The following is a 17,522-nucleotide window of genomic DNA, read 5'->3' on the forward strand; positions in this document are numbered from 1 at the left end:
ACACTAACCGCAACTGTTGTCTGCTGATGATAGGAAAGGTGCACAAATGCCATTTCTTCATGATAAAAAAAGTCAAGTTGCGAACACAGCAAAATCATGCTCGAAGCTGTCGCTCACGCTTTCAATTCATTTTAGCTCCGGTGCCATTCATATCCAATCTCATTCGGGGACGAAGCTGCGTACCAAAATTATACGAACAAACAATATCTAACACAATCGACACACCGTTAGGTAAGAGGCGAATCGAGTGAAAAAAAACACCGCAGAGCTTCACTTCGCTCCGCTCCGCTCTGCGTTCTTGAGTTTTTAGTTACTTAATCTATTTTGTTGTTTCACAAAAAATTATTTTTTGGCGCACTACATGAAATGTATTTCATCAAAGTAACTTTGAAGTAATATATTTATTTGCAAAATAAATTACAAAATCTTGGTTTTATTTCTTTTTTGAAATATACTGCCTCTGGTTTAAATTAAATAAATAATATGAGCTTCGAATCTAAAATCACTTCAATTCTGTCCAAGACTCAGAAAATATTATACTACGAAAAATTAATGTAATTTTTAAACTACATTTGATAATAAAAATTTGATTGGCGCTTTGAAATATTATGCACCTATTTGTCGTTAGTGCACCTGTTTTAAATTAAATAAAAAATATGAGCATAAAATTCAAATTCACCATGATTTGTTTCATCACTCAAAAAGTATTAAGAAAAAAAAGCAGATTAGTAGCTCTAACATTTCATGTAGTGCTAAAAACCCGAGCGAGTAAAACTTTCCAAATTCAATATTAAATTTTTTATTTTCGTATATGTTGCCTGAGCTGAACCTGAGTATACCACCGAAGTAGAAATATAAAAAAGCATTCGATAAGGGAATGTAGTCTCAAACGGGCCGGCGGGTCAAACGGGCCACCACCGAAAATGTTGACAGTCGACATATAAACGTCAGACTGATCAGTGTCAAGTGAATGAATCATCGATCAGTTTTTGTTGCGTCATGCAAAAATGACATGTTTTGGTTCAAACGGGCCACTTTTGTCGTCTCAAACGGGCCACCCAACATTTTTCTTGATTGAGAGCAATGAAAGCAAAGCGTGATGCCGCAGCTCAGAAGAAAGCAGACAATGCGGCAAAGAAAGCGGAAAAGGCGGCAACATCGAAATCCAGCGCATCGAAAGCGAAGCCATCCAAGCGACCAAAGAAGCAATCATCTTCGGATGAAGATGAAGATTTTTGCATCATCTGCATGCATATTGCATATGTTACCAAAGAAGCTGACAAAGTCGAATTCCATCGAATGTAGAGTATGTTACAGACCCGTGCACCTTGGTTGTGCCAAAACATACGCCAACAAATTCACATGTGAAAACTGTCCTGCAAAAGATGATGATGATTCCGAAGTGGCCGATGAATCCGATGATTTCGATGAATAATCATCTTAAATTTCCATGTCAAAAGCACATAATTGAATAAAAATTCAATAATCCGTCGAAATATGGTGTTGTTATTGGGTCTGGGAATTAGTTTTGTCGATTTTTTTAAATTTTCAAACATTTATTTGAATACCAAAATGAAATTACATTTCAATCAAAATATTGTCCATCGGAAGCGATGACCTTCTGCCACAATGTGGGCAATTGACGGATGCCTGCCTTAAAAAATTCCTCATCTTTTGAGGCTATAAATGCATCGAGCCAATTTTGGATTTCTTCAACTGAAGAGAACCGCTCTCCGTCCATATGGTTTTGCATCGATCGAAACAAATGGTAGTCGGAAGGAGCCAGGTCTGGGCTATACGGGGCGTGAGCCAAAACTTCCCATCCGCTATTTTCCAAGTAGTTTTTGACCGATTTCTCAATGTGTGGCCGAGCATTGTCATGTAGGAAAATCAATGTCTCTTTTCTGGTCTCCCATTTCGTGCGTTTTTCTTTGATTGCTTGTTTCAAACGTATCAATTGTTGTCGGTAGAAAGGCCCATCGATGGTTTGACCACTTCTCAGCAGCTCATAATACACCACTCCCTCCTCATCCCACCAAATAGACAGCATTACCTTGTCGCCGTGAATTTCTTGTTTTGGCTGTGATGTTGCTGGTTGGCCGGGCTTAACATACGATGCTTTGCGCTTGGGGTTATCGTAATGAATCCATTTTTCGTCACCAGTGACAATTCGATACAGAAAACCTCTTTTTTTGTGCCTTGCGAGCAGCATTTCGCAAGTCACTAAACGCCTTTCAGCTTGCGCTGGCGTCAATTCATGTGGTACCCAATTTGACAACTTGCGAATGAAACCAAGGGCCCTTAAACGATATCCAACAGTGCTTCGGTCAACATTCAATGCTCTGGCAAGCTCATCTTGAGTTTGACTCGAATCTTCATCGAGCAATGCCTCCAATTCCGCATCTTCAAACTTTTTTGGCTGGCCGGGACGTTCCTTGTCTTCCGTGCTAAAATCACCACTTTTGAACCGTAAAAACCACCGTTCACATGTACGTTCCGATGGAGCATGCTCACCATAGGCTTCCACCAACATTCGATGCGCTTCAGCCGCAGTTTTCTTCAAATGAAAGCAAAAAATTAATGCTTGCGGGAAATGTTGCTTTTTCGGTACAAAATTTGACATATTTAAGGCGCAAAAAAAAATGTTTATCCAAACTTCGATGAAATGATAGATGATGATTTTTGTAGTTTGACACTAGACCACTCATGTGAAAAAGAAAAAAGTATTGCCCGATACAACCATGCAAAGTTACGCCATCTTTTGAAAAATCGACACGATTAATTCCCAGACCCAATATTTCATTATTTCTTCTATTTTATCCAATAATCCGAAGATGTTCAGAAAATTTGCGATAACTTTTTTTCTGCACTGAAATCATAAGACTTTCTTAATTAAAAAGTTTCCTTTTGAGGTCTCCTTTCCAACGGTATATATATGTTATACACATTATCCACTTTAAAAGATGTTATAGCGGTAAATCAAAGTGTGGCCCGTTTGAGACTACATTCCCTTATAGTATGCGAAAAAAAAGAAATTTGTCCGCACCGCGTTTTCCACTTGGTCGTTTTTTTATCATTTGTTTTTATTTATTTCAATTCGGTTGGGGCGGATGGTTTCACTGTTGCACAATAAGCCGAGGCACATACAAACGCACACGCACATGCCCACAGAACGCAACAATCGGTCTAATAAAATTAACTTTGAGCTAAACACACTTCTTAAACTCATTTCGTATTATTATGGCATACCCTGCATGTGTTCTTGCCCAATCATGTCAATGTCTTCATGCTTTGATAAAGCTCACCTTTGCACAGGTCTATTTTTCTTTATTATTATTGTTATGATATTGTGTGAGCGTGTGTTCTATCAAAATGAGACCTGTGTGAGCTGAATGTGTCACATACTCCATTGTATTTTGGCAAACGGTGTGTGCCATTTTCGCCTCATACAACACATTTTTATAGCTGGAGTTCGATGTCAGCACCACTATCGTTGGCGTCGTCATCATCAATCCATTCGATTTGCAAAAGGTCCGTTATTGCTGTGATACTGTCAATAAAGAAACCTCAAAAGCAAAACACATGTATGAAACTTACAAAACTAAGCGCTCTGTTGTTTCCATGTAATTTTTTTTTTTCTTTCCTAAGCGATAAAAACGATGACACACAGATGCACAGATGAGTTTCATTCATTCAATTCGCTAGCATTAAAAAAAAATCTTTTGAATCTAAGTTTTTGCGTGTTGCTGCCACGGTATTTTGCTTGTCGATGCCATTCTTCTGTTCGTTTACCACTTCCGGAGTATGGGCAGAGGTGGTAGGTTATATCACTTATGAAGCCTTGTTTATGCATATGTTGTCATATGGTTGTTCATCTGTGCGTATATGGAGAAAATCACATCTACAATTTGATGTATACGAAAATCAATTCCATTAAATTGATCACGTCGATATGATGGAACCCATCACTGATTTCTACACAGAGATGGATGAAAAAAAAACCAATTTGAAACTAATACTAGCCCGATCACAAACCTAAGAATAATATATCAATAACAACAACCACATATGCCCGGATGCGTATCACACACCACATGCATGTTCCTACGTAAGTCGTTCGTTTCGATTGTTTGTTGACTGTTTTAGAAATATCAACGCACACACAAAATTCTTGACGGCTATCAAAGTAGTCACCGATCAACTATAAACAATACGATGCAATGAAGAGCGAAATGTGAATAGAAACCGATGGAAAATTGTGCTGAAAACGCATCCAAACTTTGAACAAATTTAAACTACATGTCGAAAGAGTCAAAAACACTTTATACACGTTCATTTAATCGAGTGGAAATCTATAAAAAAAATTAAATTTGTTGACATGAAAAGTAATGAAATCGGTCTATTGCATTTGTTACGATGGTTAAAGAATAGCAAAGAGACCGTGGCCTGCGCTTCAGATAATGTGATTCATGCATCGGACAGCTTGTTGTACTCTGCCCATCTCACTCTCGCTTACGCATCAATCAGATGGCAGCGTATCATTTTTATGAGCAGATTTTGTTTTGCATGAATTGCGCATTCGTTCGCATGAAAATGGAACATGAAATTTATGTTGCTATTTTTTCCTATTGACAAAAAAACTGTAGTGAGAGAGAATTTTTTTTTTCGTGCTCGAGTTGACGTTGGATGAAAAAAAAAATTGAAGATGATATTGATTTTGTAGTGTTATATATGCATAGCAGCAATTTAAATGCCTGTCTATTGCATGCAGTGCGACCGCATTTTTCTAAAAGTGATTCCATCAAATATGTACACGTTCATAAATATCGCGATCAAATGGTTTTTATACGATTTCAATCCATTTTTCACACGCAAAATGCCATTACGAAGTTCAGAGAGTGAGCGAGAGTGGGAGGGATAGATAAAAAAAAATGTAGGATCGTGTAAAACGAGAAAAAACCGCTCACCAACTAAAAAGTGCATATGTGATGGCGACAACAACAGCAACAGCAGAACCAGGAACATCGCATCAACGGTGAATAAATGTATGTATAGAATGAAATCATCACATGTGCTCGCAACAATGACATGGCGGGTACTGACAACGCGTTGCATCTCTTCGTATTGCTTGCAATAATACTGCATAACCAATGGTTTGCATTGCCATCAGCGAGATTGACATTCATTTTTAAACAATATCTGATCTAATTGAAAATCGATGGCACATGATGATGATGATACGATGGCGAACAGCAATCATATAAAATGGCACATGCATATTGTGTGACAGCCATGCCGAAGAGAGAAAAAAAACTCATTACTCCACATTATATCTCCATATGTGAACCGTAAAAAAGTGGAAATAAAATTCATGAAAAAAAAACTACCTTCATTCCACGTTCAATGAAAGTGAACGAGTACACGATCGGCTGCGTTTCCATGGATTTGTACCCATTTTCTGCCTGCCATCAAACATCCTTGCTCTTGCTGTTTTATTCAGTATAGCACTGCCCTTATAAACAGTCAAATATAAAGTAAGCCACATAACAAAAGCAAAACGACGTGACATCAAATCAACTTGCTCTCAATGAAAAAAAAAACTAACTACAACAGCAGGAACGGATTGATGGTTACAGCGAATAGTACACAACAATAACAAGACAATTTGATGCACTAAAAAAATTCTAATAAGTTGGCAAATGAGATTTTCAGTGGTTTTATGCGTACGTAAAGAAACGAATAAGAAAGAACAAAATCAAGTCGACAAATGCGGTTTGAAATCTGAAATTTGAAATGCCTTCAGATGTTTCTTACAGGGAAATTACAGATTGACAGTTGAACTACATGATATATACTGAATGAATAGTTCTGTAGCTTGCCGTATATGATATTGTAGGGCAAACTGCGGCGCTAGTGTGCTTGTGTTTCAATCTACAAACCCCCTGGTTTCTTATAACTGAAAGAGCATGTTTCCATGTGATTTGCCATTCGCTATAGTGTAGTACAAAATAGAATACAATACACAACAAAACCGACATTTTTGACAAATCCAATCGATTCCATTCATTCTTTTCGGTTCGTTGTGTTGTTTATTCAAAAAATTTGAAGCTAAATTGGCGACCGTAAATGCGCCAAAATCCACCGAAAATCGTTCTGTGTGTCACACGAGTGTGGGGGGGGTTTGCCATTTTTTCCGATTTTGGTCGGTCTGAGGCAAAGCGTTTTTACGTGTTCAAGTGTGCTTTCATAGAATTGGCACGACAGATGATCGCTACAAAAACGCAGACAACAATGTTGTGAGAGATTTGGAAACGGAGACGGCGGAGAGGAAAATGAAAGCAAAGAAAAACAAATGAGAAAGATAGAGAATTCACAAGAAATGCTCGAACATTCAAATTGAACGATCTCATCAATAAACCGCCGAAAGATGAGAAGAAGAAAAACGGGCTAACCGACGATTCGCATGTAATGCAGACCGAAAAGACAAAAATCCAGCGCACACAAATTCACATTTATAAAGCGCCACAGCAACAGCACATCCATCCGATAAGAGAATTAGAAGTGAATGGCATCGAAAATGCGATAATAGCCAAAAAGCGTCACATTCAATGTGTCGCATCATCTGTTGAAAATATTAACATATAAATTTACGGTTATCACATTCATTCTATGACAATGTGCTTGAAAAGTACACGGGCTAGCACTCGAATCGAAAAAACAAGCACGAAAATGCCTTTTGGTATTCGGCCGTGTGTTTGTGTTTTTCTCTCTTATTTTTTTCTTTTTTTCTTTTACAGCACTCGTCATTCAGCCAATGCTCATTGCTCAATCGCTTTTTCTTTGGTAAAACATTTCGGAATTTTTTTTCACACTGTCTTTGCACTTCATACTCACGATGATACTTGGCAAATTATGCAGTTGGCGCTTACACTTAAAATCTTTGCCAAGGAATAATGCTCGAGCGAATAGAATTGTAGAAAGAGAATGTCGTGTGGTACACAATGCACAGTAGAAAAAACAGCTAAAATTCAAACATTCAGGCAAAGCATTTTTTTGGCTCCGAAAAAATGAAGGATTTTAGGCAAATAGACGAGCCGAAGAAACGAGCAGAAAAAATCACCAAAAAGACTTTGAAGCTGAAGCAAATGGTTACTAACGTACCTTCAATCGTTTCCATCGAGAGAAAAAAAACTGTATACACGCAATAAACAAGGCAGTTACAGAAACTGAAGTCTTTTGTCGTTTTAACCTAGGGATGCTGCTCGTTCTATCCCATTTCGTATTTTATTTTCTTCTTCTTCTTTTTGACTACGAATAAATACAGCGACAAAGCAGCAAGAACCGAAGCATCCATCGGAATAAGCTTATGTAATTCATTTTTCTTTTTAGCCCTTTCTCTTTCGTTCTCACGCTTTCACTCGCTCGCCTGCTTATTTCTGCACCTTTCTAGCTTGCCACATCACCGGCTCAAAAAATTTCTCCTGCTCTGCAACTCGACTCAATTTTCAGCTCTCGCATCTCTTCACACTGTTATCTATTTTTCTTGCTGTCGTCGTTCACGACAGCTTGCCATTGACTTTACTCGTTTCTCGTCTTCTTTTTTCTTCTGTGTTATCTTTCAAAATACGTGTTTTTATCTCATAGTATTTGCTTCTATCAATACACGAGCATACTCTCCTTCCATTTCATCACCATTCGTCTTGTCCGATTGGACTGCATCCGATTATAATTTTTTTTCCCTCTACATCTGCTCGATCCCTGGCTTGAAAATCGCTTCAAAAGACTTGAGTGTTTTTTTTTCTTCGCTTTGCAACCGGTGTTGTTTTCTTTGGTTTTTGAGCTGGGGACTCGTGGTTTGCGAACACACAGATACAGTAATCTTTGTAGTTCCGTGTTTTTGCAACAATTTTCGAAATGAAAAACGGTGTTATGCATGTCATTCAAATAAAAAGAAACTGCTGGCTCATATTTTCCCATCGTGAATGTATGTGCTCGTGGACCATCAAAGTGTACGGAATGTGCAAATTGTGAATGTAATTGACGGTTGCAGCGGCAACATTTCATTCAAATTTGTGCAAAAGATCATTTTTTATGAAGCATCAAATGGGAAGTTCAATGCTTGAATAGAAGATTGCTAATGTGATTTCGGTTTTCTTTGGTCGATTCCAGTGGAAGAAGAGCCTAATCAAAAGTTGCACAAAACTTTTGTAAAATCTCTCATTCTAATGCATATCGAAACATGTTAGCGTGGTAAAATATAATCAAAACGGGAAAAAGGAGAAGAAGACGAAAGAGAAAAAAAAATGAAGGAAAAATCGAAAATTATTTGTGCAATCTTCGTTTTTATTCATTTAATTTTCTTTCTGTTTGAGGCGAGAAAGCAAAATATTTTCCGTTCAAACGAACGACAGTTTGGAGGATATTTCTCATGTTATTGCCCCATCATCACGCAAGCTTCGCTTCCAATGCTTTGGTACAATGGGAAAACGCGAAGAATGAAACGACAAGAGCACAGGTGCTCATGCGGTAAAATGAATGGCAGACTGCTGAACATCCTTTGATGGAACCGGAAAAGCGATAACACATCGGAATGTTTGAATGGTTAAAATTCCACATAAATAGAACTTTCGATGAACAAAAAAACTAACTCACACTCTTTCTCATTCTCATTCTCTCTGTCGTGCATGCACTTGAGATGGTTGAAAACTAGCAAGAATGAGGTGTGGAAGAGAAAAAGAAACTCAAACACAACAACAGCAATATCAAATGAGCATCATTTACAAAGCACCAAACATTGAAATGATACGAGCTGAAAGTGCGAGAGGAAGAGAGATATGCATAGAAGACGAGACTAACCAATATAAATATCAATTTGGCATTATTATGAACCATCTAAATGGGATAAACTATGTGTACGATGAGAAACACATAAAATCGCAAGTAATTTTAAATATGTGCATTTTATGAAGCCCTAAACGGTATGCGCGTCCTCCTCCACTTTTGCACTCCATATGGGACGAATGCTGCTCCCCGAATAACGCAAACATATTATAAATACATCCACATGCGAATTAATAATGCGTATTTTCCCCCTTTCAAACCAGCCAAATGTGATTGTTTACACGAAAAAAAGGATGGAGACACATGAACCAGTGATGATGCCACATTCAAATTATTACATTGTAAATTTATTACAATGTAAGATGGATAAAAAGCTGGACGGAAAAAAATGGTGGAGATAAACTGTGGATATATCGCTTTTTGAGGAGGACGAGACGCACGCAACGCGCTCAACATAATAACGTGAAAGTTAAAATCCATTTTGTCGGAGCATTTTATTTCAATGGGATTTCGATAGGAACACTTTTTCTTTTATTATATTGTCGTTCGTTTGCTGCCATTTTGGGCGTTCATAAAAATATTGCAATAATTCCGGGTGGCGAATTTTTAAAGTTCAACCTTGATCACATAAGCCGTGGCCAAATGCAAGCGCATTAAGCAAGAATCGATTGATTCCAATGCCCTTCGTACGAATTAAATTCGAAAATGAATAGCTAAGCTGATGAAAAAAAAAACATCAAATGAACATTTCTTTCTCACTTTGATGGTTGGCACATGTGATATTTCCCACGCAGCTCGATGTTGGGCGATTTCGTTAATTCATAATTTATCAAGTGGAACGAGAGGAAAGAGCATAAAATCGGTGCAGAGAGTGAGAAAGACAGAAGCAAAGAAGCTCATTTGAACGCATGAGAATATTCTTGACCTGCGAAAAAAAGTTCGTTCCGAAATGCCTCATACATTCGTATAGCAACAAGAGAGACTCAAGAAAAAAGTGAGCATAAAAGTGTCCCATGATTATGGGGCACTTTTATTCTCACTTTATTCATGGGACTCTTTTATGCAATACAAATGTATGAGGCGTTTTGGTTGTGCATTTTGATTTGAGGCTTTTTTATGATAATTTTGATAACAAGGAATGAGAATTTCGATGTGGCGATAGCACCAATGAATTGGGCACAATAAATACTGTATCAAAATCGAAAAAAAAATTTAAATTTTTTTTTCGAATTACGGCTGTATTGCGACCGTCAACATGGGAAGTTTGTATGAAAACCTCGGAGCGCCGCTGGTATTGCATTGGCTTCTATGGCCAAATGTACACATGGAAATATCTCGAAAAAGGCTAGTTTAATCGGCAAAACGGACCGTGATGTCACTCCCGAAGGGAGTGTAAACACCCGGCTGGTTTGACGGCCTAGAATACAAATCCGGTGGAATTTGGGCTGATCCATGGATTCTCAGGATTCGACCTGATTCTAGCACTTCAATTTCTTTCATAACAAAACATAGGTAGAATGTGTTTACAGATGCACATAAAAAAGGAAGCACTGGAATCTGGCCAAATCCAGAGAATCCATGGATCAGCCGAAATTTCACCGGATTTGTATTCTAGGCCATCAAACCAGTCGGGTGTATAGTGTATACACTCCCTTTAGGGACTGACGTCACGGTCCGTTTTGCCGATTTACCCAGCCGTTTTCGAGATATTTCCATGTGCAAAAATTTAATAATATTATATTCAATTGCATTGGCCTATATGGAAAAAAACTCGAGCGTCGAAAACTTATGCTATTTCACTCACACTTATGTGCAATTTTCAAGTGTATTATAATCGGTTGTTCGACGAACAACACAGTTGCTTGCTGGTCCGATGCTGAAAATTAACGCGCAATAGACATTGCACACACAAACGAGATTGTGCATGTTCTGGCAACGTCGCTTTGCAACCGATTATGAATGAACGTAAATTTTTCATTACGTTCATTCATAATCGCTTAATAATCAGCTTCATAATCGGCTGATCCATGGATTCTCTGGATTTGGCCAGATTCCAGTGCTTCCTTTTTTATGTGCATCTGTAAACACATTCTACCTATGTTTTGTTATGAATGAAATTGAAGTGCCCAAAATCAGGTCGAATTCTGAGAATCCATGGATCAGCCCAAATTCCACCGGATTTGTATTCTAGGCCGTCAAACCAGCCGGGTGTTTACACTCCCTTCGGGAGTGACATCACGGTCCGTTTTGCCGATTAAACTAGCCTTTTTCGAGATATTTCCATGTGTACATTTGGCCATAGAAGCCAATGCAATACCAGCGGCGCTCCGAGGTTTTCATACAAACTTCCCATGTTGACGGTCGCAATACAGCCGTAATTCGAAAAAAAAATTTAAATTTTTTTTTCGATTTTGATACAGTATTTATTGTGCCCAATCCATTGGTGCTATCGCCACATCGAAATTCTCATTCCTTGTTATCAAAATTATCATAAAAAAGCCTCAAATCAAAATGCACAACCAAAACGCCTCATACATTTGTATTGCATAAAAGAGTCCCATGAATGAAGTGAGAATAATAGTGCCCCATAATCATGGGACACTTTTATGCTCACTTTTTTCTTGAGTCTCTTTTGTTGCTATACGAATGTATGAGGCATTTCGGAACGAACTTTTTTTCACAGGTCAAGAATATTCTCATGCGTTCATTTGAACTATTATTATCATTTAATGACACATCAATATTTAGCACACGCAAACATTCATTCGGCGTCGACTAATTAAATTCGTCGTTCATCTCGAAATGGGCCGAATCGCCCTAATTATTATCTAGATATATTCTTACTACTTAGAACATTATGCATTATACATAATTAAATATCATTTTGCTAAGCTTTGGCTCTGATTTATATGCACCAAAATGACGCACTTTTTCAATGCAAACCCCGGTAAACAGTAGCACCAACGGCAGCAATAAGAAACTCGAAGTGGTGGAAAAACTGAGAAAGAAAGAAGAAGACAGAAAACAAAGAAATCGTGCAATCAGTTATAGGGGGAGCGGCACAATTTTTATCTTCGTCTCAGTTACGAATGATCTTGATGGTTGCAATGCGATGCATTCATTTGGAACGAATAATTCTTTCGTAATAATTTTTTTCTTCTTTATTATTCCCATTGCAGGTCTCCTGGATACGCAAGCGAGATTTACACATTTTAACGGCTGGAACGGCTGTCTATACATCAGATCAACGGTTTCAGGTAATCAAAAACAAATGCCAATTTTCGCGAACCAAATCGATCGATCGAATTTTAATCGAAGCCATTAACCGTTGATGATTTCATCATTTATTTAGAAAATTGTTTTTGGTGGAAAAATTCAGCGCTTTCGAATGATTGTTGATTGCTATCGCAAAATTATTTCCAATTGTCTGCCGATTTGATTATTGATGGAATGTTCACTCGTTGTCACCGCCATTCATTCCAACTTCCTCTCTTTTTCTCTCCATTTAACGAGTATCGCCGTCGATGTCGAACAAACTACAAAAAGTACGCCTGAGGTTTTTAGACGTACTTTACATACGATTCGGTTTCTCTTCCACCTAGAGCGATTCTTATTGTCAGACGACTTATTTCTCTCTTTTTTTTCTCGATGCCATCGAAATGTATTCTTTGCCGATAGCAAACGATTTCGAACATTCGTTCACTTTATTAACATCGTTTTCATCCGTCATTTTATGACGATCCTTTTTTTCCTCTATTATTGCACTCATTCGGCAATAAAATGTTGAAATAATTTGCTCCTTTAAAAAAGAATCTTTTATTTCGTCAGTCATTGAATGCGTTGTATAATATTATTGCTTATGTGATAAATAAATAATAGAAAATGCTTTGACTATTTTTTGTGGCTTGGTATTTCTTGTTCGCTCTCTCTCTCTTTCTCTTTCTCTTTCTCTTTCTCTAATGCCATTTTCATTTTCGGCCCATCATGTGTACATTATAGGTCCAGCGACCGCAAAACTCGACGCTTTGGACGCTGCAAATAAAATATCCACAAGTTCGAGATGCTGGTGTGTATGAATGCCAAGTGTCCACGGAACCCAAAATAAGTTTATCGTACACATTGAATGTTATAGGTAAGTGTTTTTTTTGTTCTTTTTTCTACCACATTTTCGTGATTGTTTTTCAGTATACTTTCATCTAGTTGTTTTCTTTTTTTTTCTCGCACTTGCCTTGTCCGATTGAATTTCATATTACCATGCAAAAATGGAATATTTGTCAACCATCAATGCGAATGCTTGGCATTTTATTGAGACCGAGTAATATTCGAGTGAACGATTTTAAAATGCAACGAGATAGGGATTGTGTGAATGCCATGCAAATGAGGTTATCTGAGGCGAAGGAGCCAAAACAGTTCTTGTTGTTGTTAAAAAAGATGTCTCCATATAAACACGATCCATGTCCACAATAAACTATCGAAATGGCCGAATGGTGGCTGTTCTTGGATGGTTTGATTTGATTCTATTAACCTTTTCCCATCTACCGGCTGCCACCATGCAGATCGGGTCGCATTATGTGACGAGTGCTTTTCAAATGAAAAGACAGTAAGTCCCATAAAAGCTAAAATAAATGCCATTCACGAACCACTGTAATCGCAAATAAAATTGAAAAGTGAATCTTATACAGGATTGTAGCACAAAACACAGCTATCGAAATGATGCAGAGAGAAAGAGAGATATAATGCGAGCGATTGTAAGCGGAATCGAGGGGTTGAAAAATACCAGTGAGAATAGTGTGAATGTTGTTGATTCCATTGAAATAAATTGGGTTAAATTCGCATTTACGCATTGAAAAACGTTCATGATATGTGCTATTTATTCCTGAGCCTAACGTACAATGCGTAATTTTGCCAGTGATTCCAGCGGTATGTTTCGGTGTTCATCTCTGTTTCCATTACACAAGATTGATATCACCATTGTTACAACGTCAAAAATCTTCGTTCAGTATATTTATGTTAGCGTCATTCGTCGTTTCGGATTCTACACACAAATAATCCATAAATAATCGGATGCCAAAGTAAGAAATTTCATCAATTTTTTTTGGTCTCACTAGTATTCGTCAGTCATAAATTTACATCAATTCATATCACCGATGTTGTGTCTGTGTTTCGTTTCCATGTAAATGATCTCTCTAATGTACTCGCAAAATCTATTGCATTTTCAATACAACTCTGAATGTTGCGACGTTGACCAAAGGCAGACAGACAATGTCTGTCGGTCATTCTGAATCACTCATCATTCCAAACAATGGAATACTTGATTTGCGGCTACTATCTTATCCGCGTCGTCCATAGCATAGGAACCATTTCAATTTACATAAAATTCAATCATCTTCGAACCAAATGATGCCGCATTTGTAACCAATTCCAACTGTATGTATGGTGACTCATTCGCTTCATTTTCTCTATTCAATATTTTCGTCGGCTTGTGTTTTGTCAGACAAAAGTCTACTTACATCTGCATTGCATAATAAAATTCTTGTCTTTATGTATTTTATTGTGATGTTTCTTCTTTTTCCTGGCCCGTCTCACATCGGTCATCGATGAATCAGAATTTGACTGACAGTAGCATATTTGCTGTAGAATTCTTTCGATCTAAGATTTATGTGTCCGGAATTTCAATGGCATAGCATCGCGTAGGAAAAGGATGTGTTTGCATCGTAGCCAAAAACAGCCCATTCAAAATTTATCGGGATTTTTCACAAAATTCCTCGTTCCTAGCAACATCGGTTGATGATTTGGAAATTATGATAAAGAAAATCTAATACAATTTCTGTTAGAGTAATATAATCTCTGTTGGTCATCTGTATGTACCTGAGTACCGTTATTAGATCAGTGGTGATATGTTCTTTCCATTTCCCTTGTTCTCGCCTAAGCCCAATATCATCTTGACTAGCATCTTGATGTGCTAAATATCGGCACTGACACGGATAGGACTTTCTATCTACATTGTGTATGAAATGCTTTCCCCAGCGAATACTATCAATTATATTAATGTTAATATGAATGATAGACAGGCATTTTTGTCCAATTTAAACTATATGCACTTTAAAGAGAGAGAGAGAGAGAGAGAGAGAGAGAGAGAGAGAGAGAGAGAGAGAGAGAGAGAGAGAGAGAGAGATTTGATTGTGTCACTTACATTTCATCATTTGCCTTGTGTGTGTACGTGTATGTGTGTGTATGTGTGTGTGCACTGCACAATGACATGGCTGGAAATTGAAAAAAACAATCTTTTTGAAGAAGAAGAAATCGCCCAACCACTGAACGCACTACATGAAAAACACCTAAAGAGTAACGTAGCATTGCATCGCATCTCGTTCACATTCACGCTCACGCAAATGTCAGATTCATCTTGTGTGCGCCCCTGATTCTGAAACATGGCCGGCACATGTGTTGACTATATCGTTGCGTGTTCTCACTGTTTGCCAACCAGATAGAACTATATTAAATTTTGAAACCATGAATTCGCAAGCACACTCAATAGGGCCAACATTAAGCCATAAAAGCATGTTACGTTAGCCCATTCACACGCATGCACAGGGCCATCTCAAGTTTTGGTTTTTCGATGCTCATCATTAGTTATTCCTATTATCATATTGCAAACACGTTCCGTGTTAGTTTTGGTTTGGGCTTGGATGCCATAATCTCTTTCTCTTCCTTTCTCTTCCCTTCTGTTCCCTTCTCTCTCTCTCACTCTCTGTCTATCTTCCCCTATGTTTCCACCTCTCGATCTGCGACCATGCTATATGTGTATAAATCGATGCAATGTAAACACAATACGTATCCAAACTAGATACACAACAAAATCGCTATTTATTTTGCTTATAGCAAAGCGAACGAAACAAAAGAACTTGTAATGTGATTCGTTTGCTACTTTTGGTATTTGCTAATGCAAAAGCGGTTACGTGAGGCACGGCCATCGGAAATGGCCGGGCAAAAAGGAAATCGGAGAGGCGTTGGAAGAGCAGAGACAGAATGCAATAAGCTCTTAATATCTTTAAATATTTTCGAAAGTTTCGTTGTCGTCGTCGCTGTTGTCGTCGTTTTGGAATTGGGAACCAAGCTTTCCTGCTCCTGTTCCCCCAAAGTCCAAAGTCCATGTGAAACAGGCCATATTGAATGATTCAGTTGACTATGCTATTAGAGAGAACAGGCATCTCCCATCTTGTGGTTAAAATTGTCATAGACAGGGAGAGAAATTCACAACGATCTGGTATTTGAACAAAGAAGGATTTGTAAATGGAAACCGGATCGCTGCGTTCAATGGGATATGGACACATAAATATTTATGTTATAACTACTTAAAACAGTTCAATTAGATTGAATGACAATATTTTGTTTGCACCATAAAGTTTTCGGTGAAAACGATAAACGATAATGTTTGATGATTGGAGATGATTGGGACAAGTGAGAGAGATGGAACAAACGAACTAACGAGTGAATGAATAGGATGTGTTCAGCAACCGCTGTTCGGCCATTTCGGTTTGATGTTTGCTGGGCGTGCGAGTGAGTGAGTGTGGCATTGGTCGAATTGTTTTTGATTATGGGGTCGACATATAATCGCATTCTATGTTACAAGTTATACACATTGAATGCTTTCAACACCACAATCATAACCAATAAGCATATTAAGTGGCGGCAGCCACTTGTATAGCCCAAAAACGAGTTATTATTATCACAATGCACAAACATACACACACACACACAAACACGTACACACGCACACAATCAAAATTCTCTCGGCTCCAGGCAACCACTCCATCCAGCACACTTATCAAAATTTTAGATAGACTTTCATAACCGTTTAATATTACGTTCGCAACAACCAACAAGAAAAATAACAGACACAAAAAATTACTTTCATATAAAATTACCATTTTCAATTTAGTTTTTGGCACATTTCGTTTTGTATTCGCTCTTGTCTTTTCTGCCATTCGGCGAACGGACGGAGTTCCATTGAGTGTTCAACGTTCGATTCCAAATGATATTCGAGCATCTGGCCGTGGATATTTTGAGGCGGGATAAGCCTACTCAAAATACTCTTGTGTTTCAAATGAAACCAAAGAAAACTAATTATCACCATTCTGTTTAAAAGATCTAATTAATGTAATTATAATGGTGAAATCATTTGAATTTGTTCGCGTTCGGATGACGTTCGAAGCGAATCTTGGCGACGGAACGACTGCGGGTTGTGCGATGATGAACCGAATAATAATGGGTAAAGTCCGGAATATCGCAAATTGTTGTTGAAAATTGGCATCCTGATATTCAAATAGATTCAATTAAAGCACCATGTGTCAACCTCCAATGTTTTTTATGAAGGACATTTCTCGAGAATTGGCCAACGTCATTCGATGACACAGTTTTATGATTGCAGCAGTGGTCGACTCAGTTTGAGCGAATAGGTGGTGAGCGGGAGTGCGGAGATAGGAAAAAAAAACTGGAGAGCCAATGCACAATTTCACAAAATGAACCATTCTGATTGCAAATTGTCTGTTTGTTTAATCTGTGTAGCATTGCAGAGCAATTGCAAAAGTTCGGGCATAGTTTGAATATATTTGGTCGTTTCATCACGGTTACTTGAAACTGTATAGGATACATTGACCGAAAATCTTCGTTTCACCTGT

General features: G+C 37.9%; 1 protein-coding gene across 4 annotated transcripts in view; it reads left to right on the forward strand.

Annotated features, from left to right (window-relative positions):
• Positions 1 to 17,522, forward strand: part of LOC129574023 (zwei Ig domain protein zig-8) — a 135,373-nt gene that overhangs the window by 74,987 nt on the left and 42,864 nt on the right. For all 4 annotated transcript variants that reach the window (XM_055455302.1, XM_055455304.1, XM_055455303.1 and 1 more), the window contains 2 exons: positions 12,021 to 12,098; positions 12,841 to 12,973. In XM_055455302.1, the coding sequence (XP_055311277.1) occupies positions 12,021 to 12,098; positions 12,841 to 12,973 (211 nt within the window). The remainder of the gene's footprint in view (positions 1 to 12,020; positions 12,099 to 12,840; positions 12,974 to 17,522) is intronic.

The sequence above is a fragment of the Sitodiplosis mosellana genome, unplaced genomic scaffold (assembly GCF_009176505.1).
Source record: "Sitodiplosis mosellana isolate CC-2019 unplaced genomic scaffold, AAFC_SMos_1.0 Smas_scaffold_6150, whole genome shotgun sequence".
NCBI lineage: Eukaryota > Metazoa > Arthropoda > Insecta > Diptera > Cecidomyiidae > Sitodiplosis > Sitodiplosis mosellana.